At 45.0% G+C, this 17,680-nt stretch overlaps 2 protein-coding genes across 6 annotated transcripts in view; both read right to left on the bottom strand.

Moving 5' to 3' along the window:
• epb41a (erythrocyte membrane protein band 4.1a) overlaps nt 1-3,454 on the bottom strand; it is a 32,545-nt gene extending 29,091 nt beyond the window's left edge. For all 5 annotated transcript variants that reach the window (XM_030347831.1, XM_030347832.1, XM_030347834.1 and 2 more), the window contains exon 1: nt 3,288-3,454. The gene's annotated coding sequence lies outside the window, so the exon portion shown is untranslated. The remainder of the gene's footprint in view (nt 1-3,287) is intronic.
• A 7,901-nt stretch (nt 3,455-11,355) lies between these two features.
• On the bottom strand, nt 11,356-16,614 carry ccn2b (cellular communication network factor 2b). Its single transcript, XM_030348028.1, has 5 exons — nt 16,232-16,614; nt 15,518-15,734; nt 14,924-15,175; nt 13,548-13,810; nt 11,356-12,642 (listed from the first exon to the last, which is right to left on the bottom strand). The coding sequence occupies exons 1-5, from the start codon at nt 16,280-16,282 to the stop codon at nt 12,337-12,339; spliced, it is 1,089 nt and encodes a 362-aa protein (XP_030203888.1). The 5' UTR covers nt 16,283-16,614; the 3' UTR covers nt 11,356-12,336.
• Between the last annotated feature and the right edge of the window lie 1,066 nt (nt 16,615-17,680).

Here is a 17,680-nt window from a genome sequence, read left to right as displayed (position 1 = left end):
TAGGCTGATATAATAATAATTCTGTTTAAATAATACCCCACTGGCAGACAATACTGAAAAAGGCCTATCTGCTTTCCTTATCATATGCTTGTAGTCTTCACGAGGGACAGCCAGTAAAGCATGTTGTCACCATTTGGTCTTCTGCTGTAGTGCCCTAGTACTAGTGCCCCTTTCCTGAACCGCCGAGGGAGAGGTGTGTGTCTAGAAGCCCTCCTCAGAGGAACTGGAGGGCACAAAGAAAGCCTGCAATCCACACCCTGTTACACCAGCAGAGAGCAAGTTTCCTCAGACAACAGGGATAAACACCCAGCCCAAATCACAGGATCTCAAGTAGCAGGACAAAGTGGCACAGCTGTGTGTGTAGCATTTGATTGAAGTAAATAGAGCAATATTGCCATTGTGCAACCATTAGCTATAATTATGCATATCATTATTTCAGTGCTGATATTTAGGTAAATAAAGGGTGAGCATCAACATCAAAAGAAGTGTGGTTTTAAGGGCAACATGAACTAATAAACAGACTGAATATGTGATAGTGAGTTTTTATGCCTCAAAGCAACTCACTAAACAATGAAAATATAGCACGAGGAAGAATTGGTCCGAGTGTACGAGGTAGGAGACAGCGGCCGTCCACACAGAGCAGCGCTTTCTGCTGACAGAGCAAAGGGAGGAGGGAAGAGAGAGAGAGAGAGAGAGAGAGAGAGAGAGAGAGAGAGAGAGAGAGAGAGAGAGAGAGAGAGAGAGAGAGGGAGGGAGAGAGGGAGCCCCGTGCCAGGTGGAGGTGTGTTGCGAGGACCTGCTTCCGACTGGGAAGTGATGACTAAGGGGGATGAGGCAAACACATAGCGCAATGCCAGGTGGATGTGTGGGGTGTGAGGACTCGCTACCGGCTTGGAAGTGATGATTAAGGGGGCCCCAACACAGAGTCACCAGCAGGTGCAGGAAAAAGCTAAAAGCATAAACACACAAACTCTTCCACTTAGCAAATCAGAGCAATATTAATGCAAGGATATCAAAAACGTGAGGGCTACACTACCATTCAAAAGTTTGGGGTCACCTTATTTTCTAAAGAAAAGCAAGATATTTTTTCAATGGAGATAACATTAAATTAATCAGAATTACAGTCTAGACATTGTTAATTCGGTAAATGACTATTCTAGCTGGATTTTTTATGGAATTTCCAGCAACCATCACTCCTGTGTTCTATAGTACATTGAGTAGCCGATCGTGTTAAAAGGCTAATTGATGATTACAAAACCCTGAAAAAAGTTCTTGAATAAAAGATTGAGTTTTCATGAAAAACATGAAATTGTCAGGGTGACCCCAAACTTTTGAAGTTTACTTTAGGACAACGTAGGGTCACTGACGGGATGGATCAGATCACTTCACAGGGAAGCGATCCATCTCACGCTGCCTGTAAGCCCTTAACATCAACTTTCAAATATGGTGGTTCGTGCCGATCAATTTGGCTTTTCAATTAGAGAAGATTCTGGATGAGAGATAATATCATAACAATTAGTCGAATAGAGCTAATTCTAATGGTTATTATTCTTAAAGTCACTATTTTATGATTTCTTGCCTAAAAACGTTCAATTGTGATGTTACAATGTTGATGTATTGAGAGACACTTCTAATGTTTAGCATGTGTTGACACTCTTCCTTGTCCCATGTGACGGTCTGAAGGGACTCTAGAGATGCTGCTGGATGGACTTGGGAAGAGATCTGATCTACATGCATGCTCGGCAGGGTTTCAGCGAGTGCTGAAAGTGCGTTTAAGGATTAAAAACAGATTTAAAATTAATCCGTCCCTGCGTAGGATTAGAGCTGTTAGACCAGCGGGGTGGGGGCTATCCACCATCAATCCTTGGGACACGCCCCCTTCCCCTCTCTCTCCATCTCTCATCCTCTCTCGGTGACATGCCATGACAACCTCTCCGTACTCTGACTGGCGTGTGTGGGATTGAGTGGGAAGGTCTCCTCCTCCCCCAATTTCAATCTAATGGAAGTAGTGTAGCCATTAGCCAATCAAGTAGGATTATGATATATATGTAATGTGAATATACTTGTATATTTTAAATTTTAGGGTAAACGGGAGAAGACAACCGCTGTTTTGGAATGACATTGGGGGTAAATCAAGCGAAAATGTACATTTAAATGTAGGTGTATAAAACGATTAATGAGTCAATCTACTTTTGGACAGAGCCAGCATCCCCACCCCTTTGTTTACCAGTCCCGTGAACCACGTGATACACTGTTCAACGTGAACGTGTTCAGCTCCGCCTTAGCTGGTGTGTGAGAATAAGGAGCAGGCGGTCTGCTCTTTGCTTGTTGTTTTTCTGCTCCATCAACCCCTCGCTGCACCTCATGTCATGTGGAGAACTGGGTTGTTATGGCAACCAGCTCTACATTACATTTGAGAAACGTCACGTCCATTAGAACAGGCCTAGGCCGTTTGTCTGAACGCAGGACAAAATATAATATTATTTCTTATAATATATATATAATATACTCGATACTAACAGGGCTAATGATAAGATGACATATTCATCAAACACACAGGACAGAACAAAAAGTAAATTTCCATGCCGTCATGTTAGTTTGGCTTGATTATGAGACACATGCCTAATTTATTAAACAATGCCAACAACGGTAGCCTAATCTAAATATACATTTTATCAATTACACTCGATCTTCATGGATTGGAGAGGTAATCAGGATTCATATATCCTACATGGCTTCAATGTGATCCTTCTCCATAGGCTGATACCCATCAACGTTAGATAGGATGTTTCACCAACCTCTATAGGCTGATACCCATCACCTAACGTTATGGGAGGATGTTACACGAAAGATTAGATAGAATATTGGAATGCGTAAAATACGGCGATTGGGCAGATGGGTACAGTTGTAGGCCTATGTTATGAGGTAAATTCAGAGACTCAAGAACGCAAAAAATAAACCATAATAACCATGATAAACCATAATAACCATGATAAACCATAATAACCATGATAAACCATAATAACCATGATAAACTATAATAAGCTTAATAGCCATAAAACATTATAACCATTATAAACCATGATAACCATAATAAACCATAATAAACCATAATGAACCGTGGAGCAGACTGGGACAATGCGCGCCGAGGCGCACCTGTCGTTTAAAGGTCCGTTCTGCAAATGGCGCCGAATGCAAAAAATAATGTCAACACATCTCCGCTCGTCGCAAGCCTCGCTCAACAATGAATGATCCATACCGCGAATCAATCCCACCACTGTACTCACCTTAGTCCCCCAATGTCATCCGGTAGAAGAAACCGTCCTCATAAAACAAGACGTTTATCGCACTCCGTGTCATGCATCAGATGAAAAAGTGGCAATTGTATGTAATCCGGCAATCTTTATTTAATAAATAAAGGAAGCGTGTTTAGGTGGCGGTGAAAAGAGGACGGGCTCTGTATGCAATGAGCAGGGTGGGCTGGCCAATGAGCGACCTGTGAGGACCGCTCGGGTCCAATCACGAGGCTGGGCTGGTAGCCAAGGCTACGCCATCCCTATGGCTGTAACCTAGGATACAGAAAAGGTGTGCTTCTGAAATAAATAAATAAATAAATGCGATCGATCCGTTATATAAAAGGGTGGCTGCACGGTCCCCGAGTGAAACGAGGAAATCCCTGGATCTGAAGTTATGAAATTATTCTTGATGAATCTTCCTTCAACAAATAAGAGGATCCGTTTCAGAATATAGTTTATGAGAATGCAAGAGGATGCTGCGCTCTGTAATAGCTCTAAAACCGGGACATTTCAGGGACAATTTATGTGTTCTAAAATTGTCATACACAATAGCCTATTTTATGACTATGTTTATGCATCAGTCATATCGGCTAATTTCAGCCAGTGTCTTTATATTGAATACTAATATTTAAAAGTAAACCGCAACACAGAGCGATGAAAGAGAGAGGATAGTGGAGTCTACTTACATTAATTAATTATTTGATTAATTTAAAACGTTAAATCAACAACAAAATAGAAAAATATTTATCTTTTATCAAATAATACATAGAAAACCATTGGAGAACATGCTAAGCACTGAAACTCCATGCATTGCATGAGAAAGTGTCCGGATTAGGGCTACATCAACCGTCCCCAGCTTGGCGCTATATAATTGGCATGTCTAAGGCCTGTTGTCTAGGGAACCGTCTGCTGGGAACACAATAGCCTGCGGAGCCCATTTCCCCGCGCTCAGCAATCTGGACATTTAGGTCTGGGTTGCTCACCACATTATACTGTGACGTCATCTCCTGCTTGACACCCCCAAACCATACAAAGACTCCCCCCCTGCCTCCTCCCCCAGTCCCAGCCCTGCATTGAGGAGGGGGGTGTTCTCTCCCGCTGGTCCCCAGGGAGACAGAGGGACAGCAGGGTGTCAACAGTACCACGTACACCCAGCCTCCATGTCTTCCAGAGTGTACTGTGTATATTCTTATATATGGAGGGATTTATTCATGATGCTTGTCGTAATTCTAGTATTGATGCTTGAGCGATATATACACATTGGCTCTAAAGCAACCACATATATTATAAACAATTAGGTCATTCTTTTTGTTTGTTGATGTTGCCCTTTTCACCTCCTCTGAACTTCTACATAACCCCTGCCTTGCCAATGGTTGGGTTATCATCTACCGTCTACAAGCCCTGCGGTTGTCCCCAGCCTCTGAATGTGAAGCTGATCTCAAAAACAGCCAAACAACCAAGCTGACCTTGTAATGTCTCAATATGAGCCACTCGTTTTACATGAAGGCATTGCTTTATCCATTTACAACCATCGAAACAGTTTTTAACTCCTCAGAGAGATCAACAGGTGATTCTGATCTGAGTCTGTGGTCGGCCTGCCAGGTGTGCATGCTAACATATTGTCATCAAGTCACCCACAACCTAGCTTCCTCCATAGCCTCCTCTCCATCAGATAGCTGTTGGTCAGCGAGCGATGCCGGCGGTCATACTGGGCTCACTGCACCAGTAGTGCCTTGGCCTCAGCCGTCTGATAGCTGCTTGCGTCTGCGCCGAACCCGCTTGCAATGACATTTCCCTGCTTAAAAGGGAAGATCTATTGTGTCTTACTGTCTGTCTTAGTGGCCGGTCTGGGGATGCCTGTGAGTCAGCCATTGTAAATGTGATGCATAAACACATCCTCAACTTGAAGTGTAATATCTTTTAATAAATCCACCTTTCCAAATAATAAATTAATAAATGATTGGTTACTATGCATGTATGTCTGCCTAAACTTCACACAAAACATACTTGATTTTTTCTTTAATGCATATTTTTATGTTTTATCAATTTATATTAGATATTTGACCTTATCATTATTTGTTATTATTACTTATTATATTTTTGCACTTATTCGACTTCAGATAACGCATGTAAGGTACAGCAACCATAGAGCTAACAATGCTTTTAGATAGATTGATATGAGCCTGAAATGGCCTACAAATTAAATCATTTTGATTCACTGCACAAATTAACAAAATTACAGCCAGAATATGATTTTTTCAGCCCTCTCACTGTCTTGTCGTCACGAAAAGTTAATCTTGATAATGCTTTAAAGACGCCAGCTGTTCGTGGTTCCTATTCTGCTCTTTACTGCGCCCCAGTGTCCGAAAGGAGAACTACACCTCACACCCGGTGTTTAAAGCTGTTCGGCTGGTCTGAGAATCATCATTATTATTCCAAAGCAATCTCTGAAAGTCTAGGTTATATAGAAAGACAAGCAACATTTATTCTCACACGACAGAGTGCGAACAAAACATGTCTGAGTATCTATCTAAAAAATCAAATTTGGCATCATTCACAGACTTCATTTATGTCTGGGTGCTGTAAGCCCAGGGCCGGACCTGAAAACCAGCAGTCTACAGAAACAGAGCACAATTTAAAGTCATGGGTCAAAGTTAACCTCCTGTCGACTCCCTTTTTTGATGATGGAGAGACTTCAAGCAAAACACTATTCTAATTTCTACATCACTGTGTTTTTTGGGTCTAGGATCCTCAATCGACACATTGCACGATGTAGGAAATACATCTCATGTCCAGACGATGTGCACTAGATGAGCTTCCCTCGGAGCTCTAGCCATAACAACGGGTGCCCTGGCAGAACAGCTTTCCTCTGCTTTGTACCCGTCAGCAACATCTATTCTGCGCTCTCTGTGAACTTGTCTGTCTGCACCTGTGCCCCTCATCAGCCCGGCGCCGGCCAGGTATAGAAACGCGAACACAGCAACTCATAAACACACGGCTCCTTTTAGAGTGCATTCTGAACTAGATCCAAGGTGTATTTTGAACACACTCCAGAACCGTACAATAGCGATTGAGCATCTTTGAATGTGTTGTGTACACCCCCGTGATACAGTCACAGTGAGCAGCTTGCAAGAAGGCAGTTTTAATAAAAGGTCATTGTAATAATTCTAGGAAACCATCAATCTATTATGTGGAGGAAAAAGTGTCTCTAGAGAAAATCATTGTGCACTGTTCCATGAATTAATCGTTAACTGAGTCTGAGGAAATGGGAAATTAGAAGGAGTAATGCATGTATCATGTGATCAGAAGTTAAGAATCAGAGCATAAGGGTACAAGTTATGAATTCACCATGGCCTTGGTGATCTGGCACACACAAATGCAAACACTTTCACGCACGCACACACAAACCCACAGAGAATGTGTTCACTTACCACATATCAGAATATAGTAGTACCGCAATTCCCAAACAGGTTGGGGGAAAGTATGAAAAATGAGAGAGAGAAAATATGTTTAAGTCACAAATTGTACACATTTCCCAAAAGAATCAATCTTAGACCACGCTGTTACCACCCCATTTTGTAGTTCCGTTTTATGTTTAGATGTGATATATCTTTTTATGCATATGCTTTTATTTGATTATATGTATGTTTATTTTAATTGTATATCCTATACATATTTCTCCATCTTGTATTTCTGCACTCATATACCACAGGAAATGCCTTGTATGTCATCATCTTCATCAACCTATAATTCACCTTGAGACAACGGTGAACGGTTACAGAGTTATTTAATCAAAATAAATACACTAAAATCCAAGCTGAAGATTTCTTGGCAATATACCCCTCCCTGAGTGTCTATCTTCTCTCCACTGTAGTGTGCTCTGTGTAGAACATACTTTCAACACCTCCTCTCTGGGGCCTACCCAGAGATGTACCTGACATGGATCCCAGGGGGGATATTTTGACCTGGTGATGACAAAGACTGGGATGGTGACAACTGTAACCTCAAGTAATGGAAGTGACCACATTAATTATAACAACATTTACCGCTAATCATATCTGTAGAACGAAAGCCATTGTTCACTTCCTGGCCAAAAATGTGCTTTGCCTCTTAGCTAACCCTTCGTAGACGGTGTTCAATATTTAATAGCTCAAGGAAGGGAATCTTGTCCAAAGAGGAATTACGCTCATGAGAGATGAAAGATGGCTCATCTTTCAAAATGTCGACTGTAAATTGTCTCACTGTTTTCTATCTCAGCACTTTTCCCGCTTCTTAGATTATGCAGCAAAAACCTGTTCTGTTTACACACGACACATCCCCCATTCGAAGACAGGAATTGAGAGAATGTGAGAAGAACCCACACAAACACCTTCATCTATGGATGAATATTGGACCAAAACAGCATTTCATTTTGGAAAACTGCTCCAAACTAATTTTGGTTCTCAGTGAGTGAAAGAAGTCTAAAATGTGTGTGTGTGTGTGTGTGTGTGTGTGTGTGTGTGTGTGTGTGTGTGTGTGTGTGTGTGTGTGTGTGTGTGTGTGTGTGTGTGTGTGTGTGTGTGTGTGTGTGTGTGTGTGTGTGTGTGTGTGTGTGTGTGTATGTGTGTGCCTGCGTTTGTACATTCATGCGTGTGTCTAGAACATTGTCCCCACACTGGGGATTTAGGATTTGAGCTCTACAATCACAATTAACAACAAGACAATTAATGTCCTAGTGGCCGGCTCAGTGTGGACAACCCCTTTTAACATAGTCACCAGACAGGGAGTTACACAGAAGACATTATAGATGGACTGATAAATATTGTATGATTCACTATTCGTATTGTGGTTATAACATTTTCCAAAATGGCCTTTGCTATAGCTACCATGGCCATTTGTGTATATGAGAGAGAGAGAGAGAGAGAGAGAGAGAGAGAGAGAGAGAGAGAGAGAGAGAGAGAGAGAGAGAGAGAGAGAGAGAGAGAGAGAGAGAGAGAGAGAGAGAGAGAGAGAGAGAGAGAGAGAGAGAGAGAGAGAGAGAGAGAGAGAGAGAGAGAGAGGGAGAGAGAGGGAGAGAGAGAGAGAGAGAGAGAGAGAGAGAGAGAGAGAGAGAGAGAGAGAGAGAGAGAGAGAGAGAGAGAGAGAGAGAGAGAGAGAGATAGAGCGAGTTTAAAGGCAAATATCATATTCAAGCATCTATACAAATTTGCTGATTTGCACAAATAAAACTTTGCCATGCATAACTCAAATATAGGCTATGCGTTTTATAACCAGGACCATCGGCTTATGAAACTTAATAACATCAGTAGCAGGATGCGCTGCAGGCTCACATCACATCGCCGTTGATGGGGATGAACGCATGATGGTCGAACCCATCCGAACCGAACCGCAACGAACGTGTACCTGGGCGGCTGACAGGATGTTGTCTTGTTCGGCTTCTTCCCCTATTCAATGCGGTTCAACGGTTCACCGTGGCTCGATGGCCTAGTTCTATTCTTGGGTTATTCCCCGAACAGCTTCTCCTCATCAAAACATCATGACTCCGTTGAGGAGTTGAAGAGAAGCTCGGCAGCTCGCTGGCTCCTACAGAATCTGCTCCAGAGTTGGTGTTTCCTCGCTGTCAGGCGAGCATCTCACGACGGCACGCCTGAGCCGGGATGCTCCAAAAGAGCGTTATCGACGATGTGGAAGGCGGGACTTTCAGTTAGATGGTTTTAGTAGCGTATCTCTCTCTCTCTCTCTCTCTCTCTCTCTCCATCTCTCTCTCTCTCTCTCTGAGAGAGAGAGAGAGAGAGAGAGAGAGAGAGAGAGAGAGAGAGAGAGAGAGAGAGAGAGAGAGAGAGAGAGAGAGAGAGAGAGAGAGAGAGAGAGAGAGAGAGAGAGAGAGAGAGAGAGAGAGAGAGAGAGAGAGAGAGAGAGAGAGAGAGAGAGAGAGAGAGAGAGAGAGAGAGAGAGAGAGAGAGAGAGAGAGAGAGAGAGAGAGAGAGAGAGAGAGAGAGAGAGAGAGAGAGAGAGAGAGAGAGAGAGAGAGAGAGAGAGAGAGAGAGAGAGAGAGAGAGAGAGAGAGAGAGAGAGAGAGAGAGAGAGAGAGAGAGAGAGAGAGGAGAGAGAGAGAGAGAGAGAGAGAGAGAGAGAGAGAGAGAGAGAGAGAGAGAGAGAGAGAGAGAGAGAGAGAGAGAGAGAGAGAGAGAGAGAGAGAGAGAGAGAGAGAGAGAGAGAGAGAGAGAGAGAGAGAGAGAGAGAGAGAGAGAGAGAGAGATATTTGTTATCCGTTTCCGTTACATGTTTCAGATACTATTTTGTTACATTCCTCGTAAAAACTCCATTTGCATTTCCTTTCCATGGTTGTCTTTTTGTCATGTTTGCACTTTTCTTCTCGCTCCGGGGAGTGTTAACTGGCGTAGGACTACATAGCGCATCTGAAATAAGAGACCCGTAAAGTGCGTTGCGGTCGATCGGGAAAACGCTACAATGAATGATCCTCTCTCAGCTTAGAGGTGGTGTAGTTGGATGAGACGCGTTAGAAGCATTTCATCCCGCCTCCAGAGAAACCGTATTGGAGCACATTGGGTCGAGGAGCTCAGGTAGGTTAAAAAGCCCGGGCATCGTAAAGGTGTGGCTGCAAAACCAAAACGAATGCATGGGGAAAAGTCAGCTAATGGAGAAGCCAATGTACACAATGATATTCAGTCACAATCTTGTGTTTTTTTTTAGCGTGCAAAGCTGGACTTTATTTAGGTTATTATGACTGAAACATCATAATGGTGTTAAAGAAGTATATATATATATATATATATATATATATATATATATATATATATATATATATATACAGCACAGAAATTATGACTTATGATATGACTCCAGGTGATGAAGTTGTTGTGTTTGTGTGCGTGTGTGTGTGTGTTTGTGTGTGTACGTGCGTGCGTGCGTGTGTGTGTCTGTGTGTGTCTGTGTGTGTGTGTACACCTATAACTGGTATAGGCCCAAAAACAAAAACAATACCTTTCTAACAAACTACAAATCAATCTTGTGAGAAAGTAATAAACCTGCTCCATTTCCCAGCCCTTGTCTGAGATGCTGCAGTGCACTTAAGAGTGCTTCACACAATCCCATTCCTCATACACACGTTCACACAATCAAATCCAGCAGTGCATTCTTCTCCCATTATGATGTTTTGCGACTGAAAACAAATATGTCCCCCCCCCCCTAACACACATAAACACACACACACACACACACACACACACACACACACACACACACACACACACACACACACACACACACACACACAAACTCACACACACACACACACACACACACACACACACACACACACACACACACACACAAACTCACGCACACACACACACACACACACACACACACACACACACACACACACACACACACACACACACACACACACACACACACACACACACACACACACACACACACACACACACACAAACACCCTATGTGGCTTGTGATTTGCTGCTGCCTGGGGTAGACTGGAGAGGCTGCAGTGGTTAGAGATACACCCATTCTGCAGACTCCCAGAAGAGCTGGCTGCCTGCCTGCCAGCCCCTGTAACTGATAAGCCGGGGAACTGCAGCAGATCATGCCAGCTCCTCACTTTCCCCCTTTCATGTGCTCTGTGCAGCTGGAGCACACACCCATTTTTAATGTGCCACCCTATGCGGGAAACTCTGCAGAATCCTCCCACAAAGGTTCCCCTTGTACGCACATAATCCCCAGCCCCGTCCAGCCCCGCACATCGACCGCCGCCTTTGTGTGAGGACAGGAGTTCTACGGCCGTGGAGAAATGGAGGACACAACTGGACTCGCTTTCTTTTGCATTGCAAAGCCTGGTCAGGACCAGGATTTGTTCGCTTTCTAAAGGCATTATGTTATTCATATTCTTGTGTTTGTACATATCCTTTTTGTCTTTCTATCATGATTGTTTGATCTATTAGAGAGTTAGGCTGTGTGCCTGGCACAGCATTTCATAGATATACACATAGCCCTCAGTTTCCTAGTTTTTGCAAAAATAATGAATGGAAGTGGCCCTTGGTATCTATAAAAATATACATTTTTTATTGGCGGTAGACAATAGTGCAACAAACAAATGAATATGACTTTAAGATTCCCAAAACAGAAATAATCTATATAAAAAAATCTGTAATTTTGCTACGACATTGCACATAGACAATAGTTACATAAATTATAGTACAAAACTGTACATAGTCTTACAGTATTTACACATGGTGCAATAAAACACGTTTTCTCCTCTTATCCTTAAATAAACAGTAAACAATATTACTATCAGCAAATGCTTCAGGCGAGCCACATTATGGGTAAGCAATGCTTTGTCTTTGAAAGTCGTTGCTGGGCATAAATTATACCATTGTAAGGGCTATATTGAACTAAAGAAAAATATGTTTCTTTAAATGTCTGATAAAAAATACTGAACAAGACAGATCAGTGGTCATTAAACAATTTGGGATTTCAATTATTAACAAAAACATTAAATGTCAAAATATGCCACTTTTAGAATACAATATCAAAATGAACACGGCAAAGATTACCACATTGTCGTTGTGTTCTTACTGGAATCCCTTCTTTACGTTTTCGAACAGAAGCAGGGATAACATGTTCTATCGTCACGATAACTTTAGGGTACAACCTCCATACTGACATTGTTCACTAGGACTAGTGACCTTGCGCTAGGATTGGCTAGTTGCCTTTTTTGGCACGTTGTCCTGTGATAGGATTGGCTAGTAGTTATTTTATGATTTTATTTGCAGATACTAGTTAAAAGGCTACCCTCTGTGGAGCATTATTGGCCGTCGGCAGGCGGAGAGTTCAGGGCTTAAAGCACGACCCGGTTCCCTTGTGAGTGCATGGGAAGGACCATACATTTCAGTGCATCAAGGCTGCCACATAGCGCCTCTCGTGTGTGTTTGGTGTGTGTGTGTGTGTGTGTGTGTGTGTGTGTGTGTGTGTGTGTGTGTGTGTGTGTGTGTGTGTGTGTGTGTGTGTGTGTGACACATCATCACACGCCGCGGTCATAATCCCCGGTCATCCTCCGCGTGTTGGAGGCGAGGAAGATGTCGTTGTCCCGGGGGCAGTCGTGGTGGCAGGAGCAGCTCCTGATGAACATCATGGCCTTGCGGAACACGTCTCCCTCGGGGCAGCGGAACTCCACCTCGCTGGTGACGGTGGCGAGCGGCGTGCAGCAGCGGCCGTCCGTGCACACGCCGCAGTACTTGGGCTTGTACAGGCGCGTGCTGTGGCAGCCGGACATCTCGAAGCGCACCCCCGTCTGGGCCTTGGGGGTCCGCACACACTTCTTCCCCTTCTGTGGAGCAGACAGCGGCGTTAGCATGGCTAGGGATCGTTGGTTCATCATTGAGGACTCAACGTCTTTTCTCATCCATGCCACAATGAGGATGATTTCATAATGCCACCAGTATGGGGATGCTACTCGCTGATGACTTTAAAATGTCATTCTGGAAGAATGCTTTCATTCAATCATAACTTTTTGTTTGAGTAATCAGGGAAAAAATTAGGAACATGTGTGAATACAGAGGATTATGACATAGAGGAATAATAGATATATAGGTCGAATAAATCAGATTATTAAACATGTCAAGTTCCTCATTTGAGACGTCAGTGCTGAAATGGTGTTGGTGGCGTTAGTGGAGATGGTGGTGTCAGTAGACATGGTGGTGGTGGTGGTGTCAGTAGACATGGTGGTGGTGGTGGTGTCAGTAGACATGGTGGTGGTGGTGGTGTCAGTAGACATGGTGGTGGTGGTGGTGTCAGTAGACATGGTGGTGGTGGTGGTGTCAGTAGACATGGTGGTGGTGGTGGTGGTGTCAGTAGACATGGTGGTGGTGGTGGTGTCAGTAGACATGGTGGTGTTGGTGTTGTTGGTGTCAGTAGACATGGTGGTGGTGGTGGTGTCAGTAGACATGGTGGTGGTGGTGGTGTCAGTAGACATGGTGGTGGTGGTGGTGTCAGTAGACATGGTGGTGGTGGTGGTGGTGTCAGTAGACATGGTGGTGGTGGTGGTGTCAGTAGACATGGTGGTGGTGGTGGTGTCAGTAGACATGGTGGTGGTGGTGGTGTCAGTAGACATGGTGGTGGTGGTGGTGGTGTCAGTAGACATGGTGGTGTTGGTGTTGTTGGTGTCAGTAGACATGGTGGTGGTGGTGGTGTCAGTAGACATGGTGGTGTGTGAGTGGGTCCCCCCCCCCTCACCTTGATGTCCCCCCCCTGCTCGGCCCCACAGGGCCGGATCACACACACCCTGGACTGCCTCTCCAGCTGGCAGCGCTCGTTGTCGTTGGTGACGCGCGACGAGACCCCCATGCCGCAGGTGGCCGAGCACTCGCTCCAGGCGGTGGTCTGCACCACGCAGTTGTCCCGCGGGCTCTCTGGCCAGCGGGCGGACCCCCGCCGCACCGCCGGGGGGGCGGAGGAGGAGGAGGTGGAGGGGTTCAGCGGGTGGAACTCAGCAGCTCCTGTTGTAGAGAGGAGGAGGAGGAGGAGTGGAGAGGAAGAGGAGTAGGAGGAGGAGGAGGAGGAGTGGAGAGGAAGAGGAGGAGGAGTGGAGAGGAAGAGGAGGAGGAGGAGGAGGAGGAGGAGGAGGAGGAGGAGGAGGAGGAGGAGGAGGAGGAGTGGAGAGGAAGAGGAGTGGAGAGGAAGAGGAGGAGGAGGAGGAGGAGGAGGAGGAGGAGGAGGAGGAGAAAGGAAGAGGAAGAGGAGGAGGAGGAGGAGGAGGAGGAGGAGGAGGAGTGGAAAGGAAGAGGAAGAGGAGGAGTGGAGAGGAAGAGGAGGAGGAGGAGGAGTGGAGAGGAAGAGGAGGAGGAGGAGGAGGAGGAGGAGTGGAGAGGAAGAGGAGGAGGAGGAGGAGGATGAGGAGGAGGAGTGGAGAGGAAGAGGAGGAGGAGGAGGAGGAGGAGGAGGAGGAGGAGGAGGAGGAGTGGAGAGGAGGAGGAGGAGGAGGAGGAGGAGGAGTGGAGAGGAAGAGGAGGAGGAGGAGGAATATAAAAGAGAGGAGAGAAAACATCAGAATAGGAAAAACAACACGATAGGAGACGACACACTCATCGAAGATCAAACCGCAATATCCAACCGGGATTTCATTTTCTAGATGTTTAAAACAATCAAACCAAGCAGCAGCAACAGCACCCCCTCCTGCTGAAACACAGCTAGTGACTCACTCCAAGTAGCACTCTACACACTTTGTGTAGATTGACGTTGTGTGGATTCAGGTGACATATTATACAAGTGTGTGATTAGCCATTACAAGCCGTTTTGGAAATTTCTGCCTATTCTGACAGGTGGGCGCATCCGCCTAGATGTATGCTGGATAGATCAGTCTACCAGCCTACCCAGTGAACTGTAGCAAACGTTGCTCATCGATCCGTCATAGATCTAGGTGGAAACGCCCACCTGTGATGTCAGAATAGGCCTTTTTTCAAAACCGCCCGAAATGGTGTAATACGGCATGGCACCTTTAAATATATGTGCGGCTGCTTTCGCTTTGCTTTTTCTTATGAAGTGAACCTCACTCCTCCCCCTCTCCAGGCAGACATAAAGGAGGAGGTGGACTGAGGCGACAGGACACTCACCGGCCATGACTGAGTGGTAGGGATTCTCCACGGGCGACTGGTCGCACAGCCACTCCTCGCAGCACTTGCCCGGGATCTGGATGCGGCGCGGGTAGGGGCAGTCCAGCGAGGGCAGGGGCATGTGGCTGGCGCACGTGGCCACGCAGCCGATCTCCCCGTCCATGCACATGCACTGGTGCTGGCAGCTGGGCTGGAAGGCTTCCCCGCTGCGGTAGACCACGCCCCCCAGGTCACACGTCTGCCCCTCTTGAGCTGGGGAGGGTTATATGAGAGGGAGGATGTGTTACTATAAATATATATACATCATCCCCTATTTCCTCCTATATTTTTCCTTCTAGGTACATTTTTATAGGGCTTTATAATTTACAATTAACATTAATTAAGAAGGCTACGATTGTTATTATGCTTTGTTTGATTGTTAAACTTCTTTGACATGTAATGGTGTAAATTGCATGCCAATAATTATTCATTATTAATAATTAATCATTTTTAATTTAGAAAATGTATTTTTGTAATTTGAAATTACATTAATAATGCGTCGATATGAAGCTCTACAGCAGCGCCAGGTGAATGTGAGGAGATATAGTTCCATACCCATGCAGATGCCCGCCTCCGTGTCGCTCAGCACGGAGTAGTCGCAGTAGAGCCTCTTGTGGTGGTCGCAGGGTTCCCGCAGGGAGCAGGGCTCCCCTAGCTGCCGGGCGCACACCTTGCAGCAGCCGCACTCATCCAGAACCAGGCTGGTGCCGTAGGGACAGGGGGCCGGCTCAGCGGGGCATGCGCAGGGCTGGGAGCAGTCCTGGCCCGTCACCTACAGGGAGGAAAGGGCACCGGTTAGCCCACATAACGGTATTTGGTGGAGCAGGTTCGCGCCTTTTTAACCCATAGTGAAGCTGAGGTCACTAGACGCTAGTACGCTACCACAAGAGGGCGCCGCTAACACACACTATACTGGATTACAATCAAGCAACTGTTGACCCTACTTCTCAGAGCAGTAGAAATAAGTAAATATGGATGGAACGGGAAGTCATGTAGGCATGTTTACATATATTTATTTTAATATCAATAACTTTCTGTCATTAGTGCCACGCTATGATAGTTGACGACGTGACGTTAACTATGTCAAGTACTATTTGTCGCAGTTGCTGGCCAGTCAGTCGGTTGCCTAACTTTATTTTTTTTATCACAATACAGTATATTAAATGTTAATTTCAGAACATTGTAGCAATCTTTGCGTTTACACTGTAAATCAATCAATCAATCAATCAATCAATCAATCAATCAATCAATCAATCAAATACAACTCACCGATGCGAGGAAGGGCGCGAGCAGCAAGCAGAACGTAACGTACGTTTCCATCTTCAGTGAGTTACAGCCTGCGAGATTCACGCGCTTGTTGTTCTACTGCGTCTGGTTGTGTCTGCTGGTCCGCGTGCTTCACCCTGGCTCTAAACTGAGGCTGGACCAGAGGCTCTCGTTTAAATACTCTGTGAGCAGCGGGGTGTAGCCCGGGAATAAGAGCGGTGCCAGGCATGGACCAGAGGCTCTCCTTTAAATACTCAGGGAGCAGCGGGGTGTAGCCCGGGAACAGGAGCGGTGCCACGCGACCCCGAGAGGTGAAATATTCAAATTCCAAATGGCTTTCTCAAATCCTCCAATAAAAAAAGAGAAGGATCACAGGGCTGAGAAGCAGCGCGTCAATCGCACCATTGTTTTCCTCCATTATGGCGGTAAGTCCGCCCAGGTGTCAGAGGCGGTATTCACACGGAGATCTGGAGTTTAATACGGCACGGAATCTGATTATGAATGGGAAGATTTGGGCGGATGTTCAGAATATACAAGATTATGTTCAATGATAGTTGAAAAGCAGTTTTCCGAAACATATGCCTGTTTATGTGTTTCAGACCGTAGGCCTATGTAATGTGTATTGTTCTCTGGGCGGTCGAGTAGGCCTCCTTATGAACTCAGGAATGAGTGAACACAGGCAACAACACCTTGGGTGAAGGACAGACAAGCTGTTGCATAATGCAAGGAACTTTATGGCATAACAACGTAGACCCATGAGTGATGTAATAACCCACAATCATTTGTTTTTTCCCACACATTCCTACTGGGACAGGTTTAGGATACAGCTCGATGAAATCATTCCCACTGCTTAAAGGGCGCACTCACACTAGGCCATCTGTACCGTGGTCTCAATGGTCTTGGTGGTGAACAGTTCTGCAGAGGTACGCCTATATGAACATCGGGTACCCAAACAGTCAGTGGTCTTCGAGGTTTGTATGCCTTGTAAAACAATGTTATGGTGGGTTTTCTTTTGTTGTTGTTGACGTACAACAAAATATCTTATGATTTTAACATAAACAAAAGGAGCAACACAGAATATATTTTTGATATGCAATTAAAATATTGTGTTCATGCAATATGCTGTATTTGCATACAAAGTCAGACTCTTATGCACTAATGTTTGGTGTTAACTGGGGACAGTGAAACATGGCATCCTCCACGTTTTCAAATAGCCGATATTGTGTTAATAACGTCAATGACTAGATGATGTTTAGTTATCAACTTGATGCCCTCTGTGTTTTAATTTTGTCATATTCTAGGCCAATTGTATTGGACGTGGTATAGCTGAGCTGACTCACATGCACTGGGGCTTTCTATAGGATATTGTTCGATTGACATGGAGTTGCAGCTGTGGAAGTTACTTTGTAGGTTATACATTATAAGTATTTTCATGTTGTCATTGCTGTAGCA

The sequence above is a fragment of the Gadus morhua genome, chromosome 22 (genome assembly GCF_902167405.1).
Source record: "Gadus morhua chromosome 22, gadMor3.0, whole genome shotgun sequence".
NCBI classification, from domain to species: Eukaryota; Metazoa; Chordata; class Actinopteri; order Gadiformes; family Gadidae; genus Gadus; species Gadus morhua.
Note: the sequence above shows the minus strand (reverse complement) of the source record. Positions and strands in the feature narration are given on the sequence as shown.